The sequence below is a fragment of the Branchiostoma lanceolatum genome, chromosome 18, assembly GCF_035083965.1.
Source record: "Branchiostoma lanceolatum isolate klBraLanc5 chromosome 18, klBraLanc5.hap2, whole genome shotgun sequence".
In the NCBI taxonomy this organism is placed as follows: domain Eukaryota; kingdom Metazoa; phylum Chordata; class Leptocardii; order Amphioxiformes; family Branchiostomatidae; genus Branchiostoma; species Branchiostoma lanceolatum.
The window spans coordinates 4,225,818-4,242,085 of record NC_089739.1 but is presented as its reverse complement, the minus strand read 5'-3'; the positions used below and the strand labels follow the sequence as shown (position 1 = coordinate 4,242,085).

Here is a 16,268-nt window from a genome sequence, read left to right as displayed (position 1 = left end):
TCCCTCTCCGTAAGGGGTTTTTGCCCGCTTACAACTCACTGAATGCACCTCCTAGGGGATACAACACAGATGATTACTTAATGTGTAAGTTTTGTACAATGAACGCAGTGGAAAATGAAATACATTTTATTTGCCAATGTCCTCTATATGACGCCGAAAGAAACGAATTATATAAAACAGCTTCTGTTAATTCCCCTAGCTTTCACCATTTGGCTAACTTACAAAAATCAATCTTACTACTCAAAGCAACCAACCCACTTACGATACAAAACATGGGTCTCTTCATTTTCCACTGCCTTCAAAAAAGAAGTCAAACCCAACCATAGTCAACCTTAGTTAACATAGAACTTTCATTGTAGACTAGATAACTATATCGATTTCCATGTATTTCCATGTACTTGTTTGTCTGCAATTAGCCTTCGGGCATGAACTTGAAATAAAGTTATTATATATCGTCCGTGTGACTCCACTACACTCGTGATGCACAACATTAGTCCCGTGTATAGGGAAAACAATTCCAAGAAAGTAATTAACCTTCTCTATACGCTTGAAGATAGCACAGAAAAGACGACAAGGTAGCCAAGTCGTTTCATAAAGCCTATCATATAACCACATGATGGATTGGTCGGTCACAGGTTCGAGTCCCAAAAGAGGGATTGGAACATTGCCATCGTTACATGCCTAGTTACCGTCAGAAAAGGCATTTCATGTATCTGAAATGTTCGAAGTTCTCGAATTGAACGTTATGTAATTTAAGGTAACTCAGGGTGCAGTTACCTTGACTTATGATTTAGTTGTGACTAGACATACAAAAAACCTTTTAGACCATATTGGGAATACCCTGGTTAAGGTTCACTGAACACTCGATCGAATTCAACTACCGTTTAGCTGAAGTTGTTACGTTTTTATACTGGGTGTTGTGTCAAAGAAGAGAGGAAGCATAACAGTTTGAACATACGACTTTGAAACAATTTATTTCATCCGTGAATACTAGGTATTTTCACCGGGTTTGGTACGCGAATGAATCTTTATATCAAAATACATGTACAGTTATTTACTGCACAACCAAAATACATTTACGTGCCAAAGTTTCGGTAACCCTTCTTTAAACTTCTACATGGCAATCGTGACTGGTTCTAGTATCCCTATTGCTATATGGATCAGAATACTCCAGTCATTAACAATGATGAGGGGGGGATACCAACTTAGTCACGTTTAGAACCGCATTTTTGTCATTGCGGAGCCGCCTAGCAGTAAGAGGTAGAGCAAGCCAGTACCACCACCTACTACTACAACAGAAGGACTACCGAAACATTTGGAGGTAAATCATTTCGCTTGCTAATGTAAGACCTTTATTATCCGAATTCATTGGTCACGTTTGGGACTGCTTTCTTCTCACTGCAGCGACACCTAGCGGGAAGAAGTAGAGCAGGTCATTACCACCCTGAGGAAGGTAGCAAAAAGGACTAGCGACACTTTGGCAGGTAACTCATTTTCGTTGTGTAACAGAGAACTTCATTATAAAGATTTACTCCCTGTGGCAGTGCCTTACATTTTTCACTTGTAATGTATCTCCAGGCCGCTGGGCGCGACGCAGGTATAATTACCAGCTGCACCTGCACCCAAACTATGACAACTGTTGAGATAACTAGTGTTCTGGATTTGACCTTTCAAACTGATGTACTTGACATTGGTCTTGAGCCAAAGGAAAAGGTGACGACCTTCAGAAATTTGCAGATCATGTACACAGATATGTATAAACTTAATCAATTCGCATACGTGCAAATCATGCAAAATGTCAAAGCTTAAGTAAGACTGAAAAGACAACAAAAAACACAAATCGTAAAAAGATTCGTTTCTTTTAATCTATGAAATTCGCCGAGCGCTCTGTCAAATCTTAAATCGCAGGAGAGTCGCCTAGAGGAATAGGGGTGTAAGTCCTGATAATATAAAATCATGATATAAAAACTCTATAAATGCATGAAACTACAACTATATTCTAAATAATACACAATTCTAGCTACTCAAAATGACAGACAAAAAACTAATACAGTAGATAATACCAAAAATAAGTTTTAGAGCCGTGCCAGATGTAAGTTAGTGTGAGCAACTACTAATAATCAAGTATTCAAGAACACATGGCATTATAAGGCTTTGCATATTTTGTATGCAGATGGCACATACCTATACCCATCTATCATATATACTTCTTCATATGTCAAGAGGTATTAACGAATTAAATCATATGAAACTCAGCAGGCGTAGCATTTGAAACTTGCTTATTGTCCATAATACGGATGAATACTTTATTCATCCGCTTATGACGTTGGCTAGAACCTGTGATTATTCATTTTGAGGTAGATTGTTGCACTTGAAGAATTCTTTTCATCATACACATGTAACAATCATCAAGATAATAGAAAAGCGCCTGCTTGCACCATTTCTCTTGAGTGTCATATTCATTCTTGGTTAAAAATAGAAACCACTTTTCCCTGAACATTGTGCACGTGTGTATGGAGAATGACTAATGAATCCTACTGCGCTCCAACTGATATGTTAACAATCACTTACAAGAACGTGGTACAAGTAAAGGTAGTCCCATAGACTTTTTGAGGCCGTAGGGGCAGTGGGTTGTTTCCACCGTGTCTAGGGTACGGTATTAGAAGGCGAAGCTATTCCCTCTCCCTCCACCACCTTTACCTCCCCAACAGAATTCAGGTACCCATATGGGTGCAGTTAGGAAAGCCATGTTAAGCGCCTTTCCCTAGCACACAACATCTAGCCACGACTGGCTGAAATTGAACCCCAAAATCGAAACATTGTGCCCTTTGGAGAAGTCACGGTGCTCCACCTATGTAGGTGTAAAAACGGGTAGCTGACTTCGGTTGGGAAGGTAAAAGGCTGTGAGAAGAGAGGAATGGCCTTTCAATACTGAGCCATAGACACAGTAAACTATGGGACTACCTTTACCTTTTCATAAGAACGTGGCTATGATTTTATCATCCTTCTTTTGATCAGGCATTTCCGGCTCTTCGTTGTTCATCGTCTCTTCCTTCTCAGTTTGCAATGACGGATTCTCGATGTCAGTCATTTTTATTGCCTTTTCGTCCTCCTGTAATTGAAATAGATGGGAAGAGATAGTTGGCCAACGTCTGATTGTGTTTATATCTAGTTTTCTACCCTGCGTTCCTTCTTTACTAGTACGATGAAGGATGGACTCGCAGTATCGTAGGAGAGGATATTTCTCTACAATACTTCTGTTCAATACAACAAATCATCTACTCTTTTTTTAAATACATTCATGTCTCAACAATCCTGTACTAGTCTGTTATCATCCAGTAATACTTCGCACTGCAGCTAGGTGTCGGGGCTGCAATGTGACGAATGCGGTCCTAAACGTGTGTGAGCGCTTTTCTTCTGCACTGCGCATTGGTCTACCTTCTCCTGGATTTAGCTGCCTGGATTGTGTGAATCTCCAGCTGTGTCGGTCATTGGCAAGGTCCTCCTAGTGCTATCTGTCAATCTAAAGATCGTTATACGATACGTTCTGTCGAAATGGCACATCCGACTGCTGCTTTTTTAGATCGTATTTATTGCTTTGCTTGTGATTAAGAGGGCCTAAGTCTATGCAATGTATGTTATACTACGTGTTCTGTTATGTTTTATGTGTTGGTTCACGACACCAGCAATACCTGCATATGAACATGTCCCACGTGTATTGTATCGTTGCAATCTCAATAAAATCTAAAGATGTCAAAATGTCAAGATGTCAAGATGTCAAGATGTAAAGATGTAAAGATGTAAAGATGTAAAAATCTAAAAATCTAGAAATCTAAAAATCTAAAAATCTAAAAAATCTAAAAATCTAAAAATCTAAAAATCTAAAAATCTAAAAATCTAAAAATCTAAAAATCTAAAAATCTAAAAAACTAAAAATCTAAAAAATCTAAAAATCTAAAAATCTAAAAATTTAAAGATCTAAAGATTTAAAAATCTAAAAATCTAAGAATCTAAGAAATCTAAAAAATCTAAAAAATCTAAAAAATCTAAATAATCTAAAAAATCAAATATTCAAATAATCTGAAAAATCAGAAAAATCGACAAAACTAAATCAAATGCTAGTACTCACCTTCTCCTCCTGTCTGACTCCACAGCGGAGGCACTTAAGCCAACTGTTGGGCAGGAAGCAAAACAGACTGTCACAAATCGGGATGGTCAGTTTAGGGTCCAGTTCCTCTGGCTTCTGCACTCCTGCAAAAAAACGATATTCAAGAAAATCAATCTAAAGAAATTTGGCTAAGATACCTAAGGGTAGCTGTCTTTCATTTAGATAATCTTGATTTAACATAATTGAAATCATATGAAAGGGAAGTGCATATCAAGTCATCCAAGCCTTTGTCTAAGAAGGCGTTTAAACATTTCATCATGTTTCAGCATATTTTGGTCATCATCATCATAATTACTATCATTGTTATTAAATCATTCAAAAACACGCATTAAAGGTAGTGACTATTTCAATTTTTTGTGATCAAATATTGCCGATAATACAAAAATATTTTAGAATATCCCTGCATAATATGACTTAGATTATTAGTTAGATACGATGGTTTCTTCCAAAGACACCATACAGTTGATCATTTTCAGAAATTGTTAGAGCAGTGCCTTTATTACCTGTGATGAGGCTGACCAAAAGACCGATGACGACACAGACGAGAGTTGCGAAGGCTCCCAGTAACGTGTAGGACAACTCGTACAGCACTGATTCCGGCGGGCTGCGTGAAAGTGTTAGAAACGTTAACAAATAAAGTACTTCCCACGTCATATGGTGTATAGGGCGGTGCCAATCTCTGTTTTCCCTGCCCTTGGGCCACACCGTTGTGCACGTGCAGAATGATACTACAGCAGCTAATCTACTGGTATTACTGTGCACGTGTACCGTATGTACCATTTTAAAACTCTTGTACCCATTTCTTTGCACACGGAAAAATATGTACTATTTTGAACATCTATTGTATGACTCGCACATGAATTAACTTTGACTTAACACATACAACACACACACAAACATACACACATACATACATGCATACATACACACATACATACACTATACACCGAAAATATCAAAAGGTAGTGGGTAAAAAATAAACCTACCTATTTCTTCAGTTGAAATAGGTTTCACAGTTGGCATGTAACATTCTACAAGTCTTTGTCACAACTGAAACATGAACTAACTTTTGTGACAGCAAGGATGACAACAAATAACAGAAGCCAACGATGCTCACTAATCATTAGTAGTCGGTCCCGCCGTAGAGGTGACGTCATAGAGCGCTGTAGTCATGGCAACCGTGGTGAAGTTTGCTGTGACGTTGGCGTAGAGACATCCCTCGGTGGACACGGGTGGCATCCAGCGAGACCTCGGCCACACGATACCGCCCATCCCGACCCACAGGGTCATCGCAAGGCTGGTTAGAAGGCCTATCAAACCTCCCTGTCGGAATAGTCAGAATATACATTGCAGATTTGTGAGTTTAGTCAGAATATACATGTTTGGTGTGGTTTGGTTTGGTTTGATTGGTTTATTAAGATCTGCAATAGTGATATATCACTATTCTTCCTGGAGTCCAATTTAAATCATACAAATTTACAATGTAGGGTCGCCAGTTATGCTGCTCACTAACACAAAAAGACACATACATACATCCATACACATACACGCACATGCACACATATACATACATACACACACACATACATACATACATTCACACACTCCCACACACGCGTTCATACATACACACACAATCACACACACACACATATATGTCATACATACATACACACATAGTAGACATTGCAAACGCATACACACACACAAACAAACACACACAAACAAAGCAATGACCAACCGAAAAAAGATAGTAAGTCAAGAATAAACGTACCCATTTGTTCGCACACGGGAAAAACATGCCCAGTACGAAGACGCCGAGCATGGGTCCCCCCACCATGCCGAATATACTGAGCGACGCCTGGATCACTGGACCCATCATGGACGCGATGTATGCCATCACGATCATCGAACCGCCGAACACCATCGCTGAAAAAATAAAACCTTTACCTTTGGGACTGCATCTGTAAGCAGCGACACCTATAGCTGCAGTGCAAAGCGAACCAGCCAGAATTGCCCTGGGAAGGTGACAGACGGCCACCGAAACGTTGGTCGAATAAAACACTCTGTTGTGTACAAAAAGTATTCTTATTCAGTGACTTGTACCAACCTGATAAAACTATTTACGAGAATACAATCTTTATCACGTACATCTACGCATAAACCATTGCCATGTTGTGACAACTTGTTTCTGCTACTTTTAAAAGTTTACAGTCACAAAGGTTAGTCAGAAACTTTTCCCTGAGACTCTGTTGTCATGAAATTAAAGTTGATCTTTCTGTTTAGCATACCTTTTCAGAACTAATGATTAACGAATGAAACCAAACTTGCGTTTTTGCTGTTTTCGTTACTTTATGTGGTGTTTGTGTGTAGCGTGTCATATTCCATATCCCTTGATCATCTTAATCATAAAATAACAGTTGATATTTCTGATGAGCATAATGCTTAAGATTTTCCGAGAACTTCTTGTTGTTTTCTTCTTGTTGTCGTTGTTATTTATGTGTATCATATTCTATTATCATAATGATAACTCCATTGGATTCCATCACTTACCGAGACCCTTAGATATCCATGTGTACTTGAGATCGCTGAGGTCGGGGAAGCAGGGCTTGACGAAGTCCTCCAGCGCCACGGCGGCGAGCGCGTTCAGCCCCGAGGACATGGTGCTGAGGGCCCCGCTGAACACGCAGGCCGTGAAGAGACCGGGCATACCGGGGAACTTACCGAGAATATCCATCACAAAGTACGGCATCATCTGTGAAACACATATTGGCATATATATGTGATATATTGATCCTGAAGAAGGTGACAGTGGTTGTTGAAAATTTGATACGTGAATAAATTAGTGTTGGAAGAAAGTTTAGAATTGTACTATGTTTACTACCAACACAGATGAGCTTCCATGATAATTTGGCATACTTGTTTCTACGGTCGGGATATCTACTGGTGACAGACTGGTAGAATCACCGACTGTACTGGCAAAGATTCTGATCTAGATCTCTGTCGACTGCGATCGCTGCCGGTAGAATCGCTGATTCAGATTGCGATCTTTGTGTCATAGCAATACGTTTCCAGCCTCTGCACTGTGTATGCTGTTCAACTGTCGCAATCGTGCCGTTGGTAAGCAGACACTAACTAACAAAAGAAGCAGATGGCTATCAAACTCTCAAGTCTTCGTGAGAGTGAAGGCTCAAGCTCTACTTTTATTTTCTTATGGAGAGAGACAAGAACAATATGGCACCGCACACACCGTCTTTGCAGAGTGGTGTTGACTCTTTCATCAACGTATTGCGTTTTTTTGTCTCAAAACTCTTTATCTTGCTTGTGTAACGTCACCATATTTGTTGTGTGTTTTGAGGGCCGGGCCAACCCCTGAAGTAGTATGCAGTACACTTCAATTGGGTTCTCCTGATAAGATTGTGTGTACTCTACTCCATACTGTAACACACACCTTTCCATCGTAACCGCTGTGCTAACAAAAGACTGAAGATCACTCAACGAATCTCATAGATAAAGAACAAATCTTTTCACGTTTTGCTGTCTTTTTGATCATACATTTACGTCGTGAATCATATTCTAATTATAGAATCGAAGGTCAGACAAACCCAATTTTGGTCGCTCAAAGGTCGCTGAGTAATCGCCGTCTAGTGAGAAGAGGGCGCCCGGTGTGACGCCAAATCCTTGAGCTACCAAATACGTGAGAGGTCAGGTACTGCACCTGTGTGGAGTTAGGGCTGGGCAGTCGATGGGGGCAGGGCAAGATTTACAGGTAGGATTAGGGTTAAGATTAGGGCTAGGGTTATGATTAAGATTAGGGAAGGGGTTTGGGGCTAGAGCTGTACTAATGGTTAGGGTTAGACTTATGCTTGAAAATTACTACGTCCCACGAATGTTTTACAGTTAGAGTACCTATCTCGCGTATACTGGAATCCCCCCCAAAAAAGTGTCGTGCTCAGGTGCAGTAGCTGACCTCTCACGTATTTGGCAGCTCAGAAATTTGGCTTGACACCGGGCCTACCTGGTCCGTGTTTTCGATGTAGCCCGCCAACTTCGGGTCGCAGTCGTGGTACCGCGCGTACATCACCAGCCCGCTCACACAGGCGAAGGACACGAGCAGCGACAGTCCCGGGATGTTCCACAAGATGGCGCTGTTACACAGGGGGGAACGAGCGAAACATTCAGTGCAGCTGTCAAACAGTGATCACAAGTGCAAGAACGACAAAGATATGAGACCATACATATTCAGCTTCGTAGAAACCCTTCCTTAAAAGTATAGTGGCACAAATCATTCTACATGATACGTTTTTGCCATGCCAAACGTACACTGTCTTCAACATGTACAACTATAAACTCACATATCTAAATGCAACAAAAGTGGAACTTGACCGACTTGCAAATCCGATGTCACAGTGTACATGCATGTATCATTTTATAACAAGAAGACAACATGAAAACAGAAAGCTGGAAGAAAAACTTAAATTCAACTTTTTCTCTCCCTCTCTCTCTCTTTCTCTCTCTCCCCCTCTCTCTTCCCCTCTTTTTCTCTCTGTCTCTCCCTCTCTCTCTTCCCCTTCTCTCTCTCTTTCTCTCCTCCTCTCTCCCCCTCTCCCTCTCTTTTTCTCTTTCTCTCCCCTTTCTCTTCCCCCCTCTCTCTTTCTCTCTGTCTCCCCTTTCTCTTCCCCTATCTCTTTTTCTCTGTCTCTTCCTCTCTCCCCCTCGCTCTCATTCTCTCTATCCCTCTCTCTTGGAAAGAAGACTTAAACTCACATCTGTGCTTTCTTGACGGAGGGACAGCTGAGGTAGCGCTGCACCTGCGCCTGGTTCACTCCGTACACCGCCAGCCAGATGAACGTCCCTCCCACCACCACGTTCCAGGACGAGTGGCGAATCCGCGGGTCGGGGTCAAAACTGGAAACAAAATCGAAGAACTATATATATATATATAAAAGTCTAAACTTTACATAACTAACCAGAAGAGAAATTGGGTCTTAACAAAATGTTAGGAATGGACACTGCAGCTTTCGGGACATGACGTTGAAGACACGTCAGCAGAAACGGGTCGTATGTGCCAGATAACCTGTGTCGCCCCCCGTCTCTGTTCCAAGTCGTACGGTGATCCTGAATGTACACTACTTCCTTCACTCCAGATTTGGGTAAGTTTCGTTTCGGTGACCGTCTGTCACCTTCCTCGGGACAATACTGACTGATTCTGTTCCACACTGCAGGCTAGGTGTCGCTGCTAACAATGTGGTCCCAAACGAAAAGTATTGTCATGCATACAAGGATGATCATTATCATATACGTTTACAAAAATCATTATTGTCCAGCAGCAATGTAATGTATTGGTAGCGAATAAAGAACCTTGTTATCCAGTAATTTTCCAACCTGGTGAAATTATTACCTTTGCCAAGAAGGTTATGTTTTCGGTAGTGTATGGATGTATTTATGTTTGTGGATTAGCATTATAACTAAAGAAGCTATGGATGAATTGTCATGAAACTTGATATGTGATTAGTTCATGTGTATGTATTGTAAAAGAAATTGATGGATTTTGAGCTCCCTGACGGCTTTTCTTAGTACTGCAGTAGAAATTCCAGTTTTGATATCTCATGTTCTATGGAAGCTATGGCCACGATTTTTGGGTTTCAAATAGCTATTGTTTACGGATGTGAAAGGAAAAGTTTCTTACTTGAAGAACTGGAGTCTCTCTCCCTGTGTGTTGAGTTCCCAGACGCGCCCTAGCCCTCCCACATCTATGGTCCCCTGGATGATGACGGCGAGAAACCCCGCCACCATCACAACCACCTGGAACGTGTCTGTCCACATCACCGCCTTCATACCGCCCTGGACGGAGAAGTCATCATTTAACGAGCCTGTCATTCAATGATTATTACCATAGACAGATAGAGAGAGAGAGAGAAACAGATAGAGAGGGAGAGACGGGGAGAGAGGGGGAGAGAGAGAGAGATAGAGAGAAAGATAGAGATAGATAGAGAGAGAGAGAGAGAGAGAAAGAGAGAGAGAGAGAGAGAGAGAGAGAGAGAGACAGAGACAGAGAGAGACAGAGAGAGCATGTTCAGAACATGTAACGTTAGGAGACATCAAAACAGGCAGTTCAGTACCACGGAGAGACACTGGGCCGTCCATAGCTGTAACTTGTTCTCGTTTTATCGACATCTGGCAGACGCTATATCATAACGATCAGCATCAGTCTACAATCGTTTGGGTTAAGCTGTTAAACCGGTCTGCCTTACTCACCAGTGTTGTGTAGAATGTGCACACCACGCCCACCGCTACAATAGCGCCCCACAGCGTCAAGCCAGTTACTGCAAACACAGAAAAAACACATTCATCTTGCAATAGCTACTAAAACAAACCTTCGAACCACATGTACCATCATCGTTACAATCGTAGATACAAAATGAAATACCCTTTATCTAATACCGTTAAACATCACGCGTACGACAGTTGTTGTCATCGCAAGGAAAAAATTTTTAAAAACTTCTTGAAAATAAAATAAATCATGTGTATCAACTGCATGTTCACATAGGTTAAAAGCGCGCACATCAACTTTAACAAAATAGTTTTGCTTTAGATTTGTTTGGGCATGTAAGGGACGTGTACACTCACCAGCGTTGAGGGCAAGAGAAGGCACATACAGTACAAGTCCCATGTACAGGAGCTGGGGAAGGAAAGAAAAATACTGAATCAGACATACAAAAACATTCGATAATTCTTTTGATAAAATGATAATCAGAAATATGAATGTGAGTCAATTTCACATAACATCGATCTAGATATGAAATAAACTTGTGAAAACTCACCATATTGGCCATGAAGAGTACGGTACAGACCAAACGTACGATCCTGGAGAATCGTATTTCCAGATACTGCAAGACGAAGCAAAGCGTGTGTTGTATTCATTTAATATTCTTCTCAATCTATGGACATATATATATATGTTTGAATCATCGATTTTGGTGGTAATTAAGTCGGGGATAATGACCTCCGCCAAGAAAGTTATATTTTATCGAGCGTGTTTCTGTGTGTCTGTTAGTGAACACGATAAGTCAAGAACGCCTAAATGGATTGTCTTTATATTTGGCATGTCGGTTGGTATGTGCAACATCTCAAGATGATTATATTGTGGGCGAACTACTTTGCATAATTAACGAGGAAAGTTAAAAAATCTGTTATATTGCATCATCAGTCTCTGTAACAGCTGGTACCTGTTATGTGGTATAGTCGGGGACATATTCCCATTGGGCCATGGATCATTCCCAGGGGCATTACTGATAGTGGTGAAAACACAGAACCTGGTGTGGAACTTGGTGGAAGCAAGAGCTAAGTCGGATCTTCACTTCTATGTATAAACTCTCACCACCAGCACCATTGGTGATAGACGAATTAGAAGCTGTGGTTTGGTCGTAGCAGGAGTTGTATTTGTAATATAAACGAGTGGACTTGCTGAGGTATGTTGTAGGAAGGCCCAGTGCGCATGACGACATTATGGTACGACTAAACAATGATCCCAGTCGGGTCGGTGTAATTAGGTAGATACTGTGTTTTTGAACTTGATCTTTACCCTAACGTTTACAGCACTTACCAACACTGTTGACTTTTCTTTACAAAAAAAATGTTGAGGGTTTTAAAGTCAAGTCCAAAACAATGGTACGGAGGTCAGTGTCAAACCCGGCCAAACATGGGTAATCTACTAACCGTTTATGTGAGTACGCTCTGTGCAATCTAAACGACTTTTATTCTCTATTTGAAGAACGGTATGGATAATTATCATTCTTCATATAGCTTCACTCACCTCATATGTACTTGTGAGTCCCAGCTTGTAGAAGATTGGAATGAAGAGTTTTGCCACCAGCAGTATGGTTAAGGTGTAGGCGACCACGAAGTTCCAGAACATGGTGCCGTTAGTGTAGATCTCCGCGGGGGTTCCCAGCACCGTGATGGCGGAGACGAAGGAAGCCAGCAGGGACAGGGCAACCGGTACTACCGACATGGACTTAACCGGGGGAGGCAAAGAAAACATGAAAGTTAGATAAGAGACTCGATGCTAAATATCGTTTTGAGTGCATATTTAAATGCAACAATCCCAACAATGCGAAAATAGGTAAATATCTACACGACTGCTTTCACATTAGAATAGATACCGAAACTAATGATTAAACCAATTCGATTTACCAACACTATATCGAAAACGTATGCTAGCCCTTATTGTATTGTATTAGTAATTAGGATGTCAAGTTTTATTCTATACTACTACTTTGTGTTATGTTTACGAATTCTTGCCATACTTTGTACCATGTACAATTGTCGTGCAATAAAGTTCTTCTTCTTCATGAAAGTAGCGTATGTAGTGCAGTGGTTAAGCCCCCCTCTCACTGGACCCGCGGCACGCTGGCGGCGTCGCTGCGTCCTAAACTGGATTTGTGTTACCCTTGACTTTATAATGGAGATATCATTAAAAACGTACAAGTATGACAAAAAAGACAGCAAAACACACAAAAGATTCGTTTTTGTCGATGAAATTCGTTGAGTGCTTTGTAATTTCGATCGTGCGTCCCGCGGGTCCAGTGAGAGGGGGGCTTCAGTGACTCTGCCTCTGGAGGTGTGAAGGATGGGGTCCCAAAGATGACCAAGCTTGTAACCCCCCCCCCCCCCCATCACAGTTTAAAATGACGTCGTCATACACATTAACGCCCTGTAACAGTTATCTACCTTGAATTCAAATACTCTTTGTACAGTGAGTCAGCCAAGTGTTCTATTCAACCGACGTTTCGGTGATCGTCTGGTACATTCTTCAGGGCAATTCTGATTGGTTTACTTCGCACTGCAGCTAGAGGTGTCGCTGCCTACATGTGCAGTCCCAAAGGTTAATTATCTAAGTAGCAGTCCCAAAGGTTAATTATCTAGGTATAGCTGCAGTGCAAAGTGAACCAGTCCGAATTGCCCTTAGGAAAGTGACAGACGATGACCGAAACGTCGATTGAATAAAGTACTCGGTTGTGCGCTTTTTGTTCAGTGACTTATTAACTTGATAAAACTATTCACGAAAATTCCTACCTTGTCAGCCTGACTAAATCGCGCTCCTAGCTGCCGGCCCGACTGTAACCGCCCCCTAGAAGGGAGGGGGTCATTAACCTCCGCCAGAGAGCTTGTGTAAACACAGGCTACCTACCTTGTCAGCCATAAGAAACTCCTTCTGTGTGCGTTGCCTCCCTCCCGTGCATGCGTAGTACAGCCCAATGCCGGCCGACACACACAGCATGACACCGAACACAACATAGTCCCACACGCCGAAGTACCGCCTCTCGGTCTCCATGGTGACGACGGAAAATCTAGACTAAAACAAACAATGGTTGAGCTACATCTTAAGAAGACACTTCAAATAGAGTTAAGGCGCTAAAGATAGTAGTGTTTTCTTGTAATTCTATAGTCCTATTAACAAGACCATGTAAATTCATTCAGTTTCATAAATGCCTTTAAAACTAAGACATAAAGACAAAGTTTGTCTACAGCAAAAGACTACTAGTATTTGTATTTGACAAACTTACCAGAGAGCCTTTATCGTAGTTATCGAATGAACAACCAGGTTTTAGGGACTCTTTGCAAACTGTAGTATCTATCCCTATCACCCAAGTACCCACCATGTTTGCTTAAAGGATTGAAAACTACGGTCTACAGTCAAAACTGCCCCAAAGACCACTCAGGGGACCTAGAAAATCTAGTCTATGTGGACACTAGATACAGGATTCTTAATGCTTGTGTCAAAAGGAAAAAATGGACCACAAAAAGTGATCACATTTTCCAGGTGATCCTTACGTAGAGGTGGTCACTTTTACAGGTTTGCCTGTATACTAGTATACATATTAGACTATACTCGTCAGCGAAGACAAGCCAGAGAGAGAGAGTATACATATAAGTCAAAACCTAGGTCCAACAAAATAGAAGAGTAATGTATATACTTTTGAATACGGTGCTGTGTATGACCTAAGATCCTACCTCGTTACTAAGTAACAACCTTACGTACAAATCTTAACACCTACTAGTTGTCAATACAAAAAACATGCCAGCATTTCAATTGCATACAGGTTTAAACCTTTTCGCATAACTATAGGCGTTTTACCTGTTGGATTCAGCAAAAAGATCGCCCGGGTGTCCACACGCCTGCCTGCGTACCGGTATTCGTGGGTCTCTAGCTCTACGAACTTTCTTAGGGTCATAGAGCAAAGTTTGTCCAGTGTCATTAGGGTAAAGGACTAGCGTGCTTTGCATATGGTCAATCATTAAAAATCTGTGGGAAGGTTCTTTTCACTTGTCACACGCATTTTGAAAGCAAAATCAACATATACATGTAGGTCAGTGCATTGCAATCAGAGACGATTTAGTGAAGTGACAAGTGATTAAGAAAGGCGTTGGTAATGACAGTTCATCTGAGCGACCTTTAAGTGATTGCTAAGCCATTGGCGGATACTTTCCATTTTTACGACAACTAGATTATTTTGTTGTTGTTGACTGGCCATGTTGGCTGACCTTATTGGCCCCCAGCCGTCATCCTGTCTTTGCCGCTGTTGACTTTTTGTACCTGATTTGTGAAAAACTGGTTAGGAAGCAGGATATCAAATGGCCTGGCCTCCATAGCAGGCTCTCTGTACCTTTTTTGGTTTATAATACCACCTTTTGTCGTGATCTTAAGCTTACCTCCGATCAACCTTCCATCTATTCCACCACGATACTGTTGATTATACCAGATTATTCCCCCTACGATTTTATTATGACGATGTGCCCATACATTTGCATGGTGACTATTGATTCCAATGATTTTGTACTGTATTATTATGCATTGTATTGTATTCTATACTATGTATAGCGTAGTGGTTTTACTGCAGGTTATGTATATAAGTTATATGTTCGTCTGTATTTTGTGGGTCAGCCGTTACCGGCGAGAGCTGCCTAGGCTGACCCAATATAATGACTCGTCTTCATTGTCAATAAAACACAAAAAAATACAAATAGAAAATACACTTTTGCTGATGACTTCTTTTTTGGACTGGGTCTTTGGTGCAGCCAGCCCGTACATTTGGACAAGTGTATCATAAGCAAAAAAGGCCCAGAGCGCCTGATATGGAGGCTAGTGTGGCCTTGATCTGGATATATTATCCACACACCACAGAGCTCTCTGCTTATTATAAGTACCAGCCAGGACCTCTATTCTTGGTGACGTAGAGGCCAAACCCAAGTTCAGTTACTTCCTTAATGCCAAGGCCTATCAACAAAAAGAGGCTAATAGGATCCATTAATAGGATAGAATCATAAGTTTTCATAATTTGTATTGCGTAACAGCTCAGATGACGTCCTAATTTCTGTTATGTGTTGTACAATCTCCATTATGGCCTAACTGACTTATACCATGATGATAAACTTCCTCATATACAAAGTTTTTTTTTTTTCAAATGTTGCATTTTAATATTCAAAAATGCCGAGAATGCCATAACTTGCACAATGCCAGGGAGTCAAAAGTATCATTAATTCTTTATTAGGACAATAGCTTCTAACACGTACATGCTGGAGAGCTAAGAATCTTATCATATCTCCATATATTCTGTGCACAAATCAACAGTGCTGAAATCATAACTTAATAGGCCGAGATAATTAGTGACCACCATTATCTCTTGCAGCCTTTTAAACACTTAATTTTAACAACAACAATGAAAATGCACTCCTACAAAACAGAAAAGCGGTTATTGCTCTTTAGGATACTCTATGATTGACTCACACCAATGTTGAAAATTCCATTACTAAATCTTCAAAACAAGCATACAAAAAAATCACTGAGATATTTGGATCACCTTTTAAGTTTGGCCTACAATCCTAAGTATTTTGAATTGAAAACACACTACTTTGAGAGTAACAACTCTTTAAGATATGACACACATTGTTTCATTGACTAATAGTATATTACAATCTTCATATCATACAACATCGAGTTTCAATGAATTAATACATGTAACGTTGGGTAACATAAATTCGTGGGGTACTTAAATTCGGGATTTTTCGAAAACGGGGTATTTAGGGATATGTGCTA

The 16,268-nt window shown here is 40.8% G+C and overlaps 1 protein-coding gene across 3 annotated transcripts; it reads right to left on the bottom strand.

Annotated features, from left to right (window-relative positions):
• Positions 1-947: 947 nt before the first annotated feature.
• On the bottom strand, positions 948-14,381 carry LOC136424376 (sodium-coupled monocarboxylate transporter 1-like). 3 transcript variants are annotated; one of them, XM_066412944.1, is made up of 16 exons: positions 14,310-14,381; positions 13,362-13,526; positions 11,985-12,185; positions 10,993-11,058; positions 10,799-10,850; positions 10,427-10,494; positions 9,858-10,012; positions 8,936-9,076; positions 8,187-8,316; positions 6,722-6,923; positions 5,943-6,097; positions 5,286-5,491; positions 4,672-4,772; positions 4,130-4,251; positions 2,971-3,112; positions 948-1,410 (listed from the first exon to the last, which is right to left on the bottom strand). In XM_066412944.1, the coding sequence occupies exons 2-15, from the start codon at positions 13,503-13,505 to the stop codon at positions 2,975-2,977; spliced, it is 1,881 nt and encodes a 626-aa protein (XP_066269041.1). In that variant the 5' UTR covers positions 13,506-13,526; positions 14,310-14,381; the 3' UTR covers positions 948-1,410; positions 2,971-2,974. The 3 variants fall into 3 exon arrangements, with proteins under 3 accessions (XP_066269041.1, XP_066269038.1, XP_066269039.1); XM_066412941.1 differs by having other exon boundaries at positions 948-3,112; XM_066412942.1 differs by having other exon boundaries at positions 948-3,112; positions 13,362-13,521; positions 14,310-14,375.
• Between the last annotated feature and the right edge of the window lie 1,887 nt (positions 14,382-16,268).

Excerpts from the sequence above, each read along its gene's own strand:
- LOC136424376 (XM_066412941.1), bottom strand. The coding sequence starts at position 13,505 with ATGGAGACCGAGAGGCGGTACTTCGGCGTGTGGGACTATGTTGTGTTC. Across the intron at positions 10,495-10,798 it reads TTCTCTTGCCCTCAACGCTG|TAACTGGCTTGACGCTGTGG; the intron begins GTGAGTGTACAC and ends CTGTGTTTGCAG. Across the intron at positions 10,013-10,426 it reads GCACATTCTACACAACACTG|GGCGGTATGAAGGCGGTGAT; the intron begins GTGAGTAAGGCA and ends TTCTCCGTCCAG.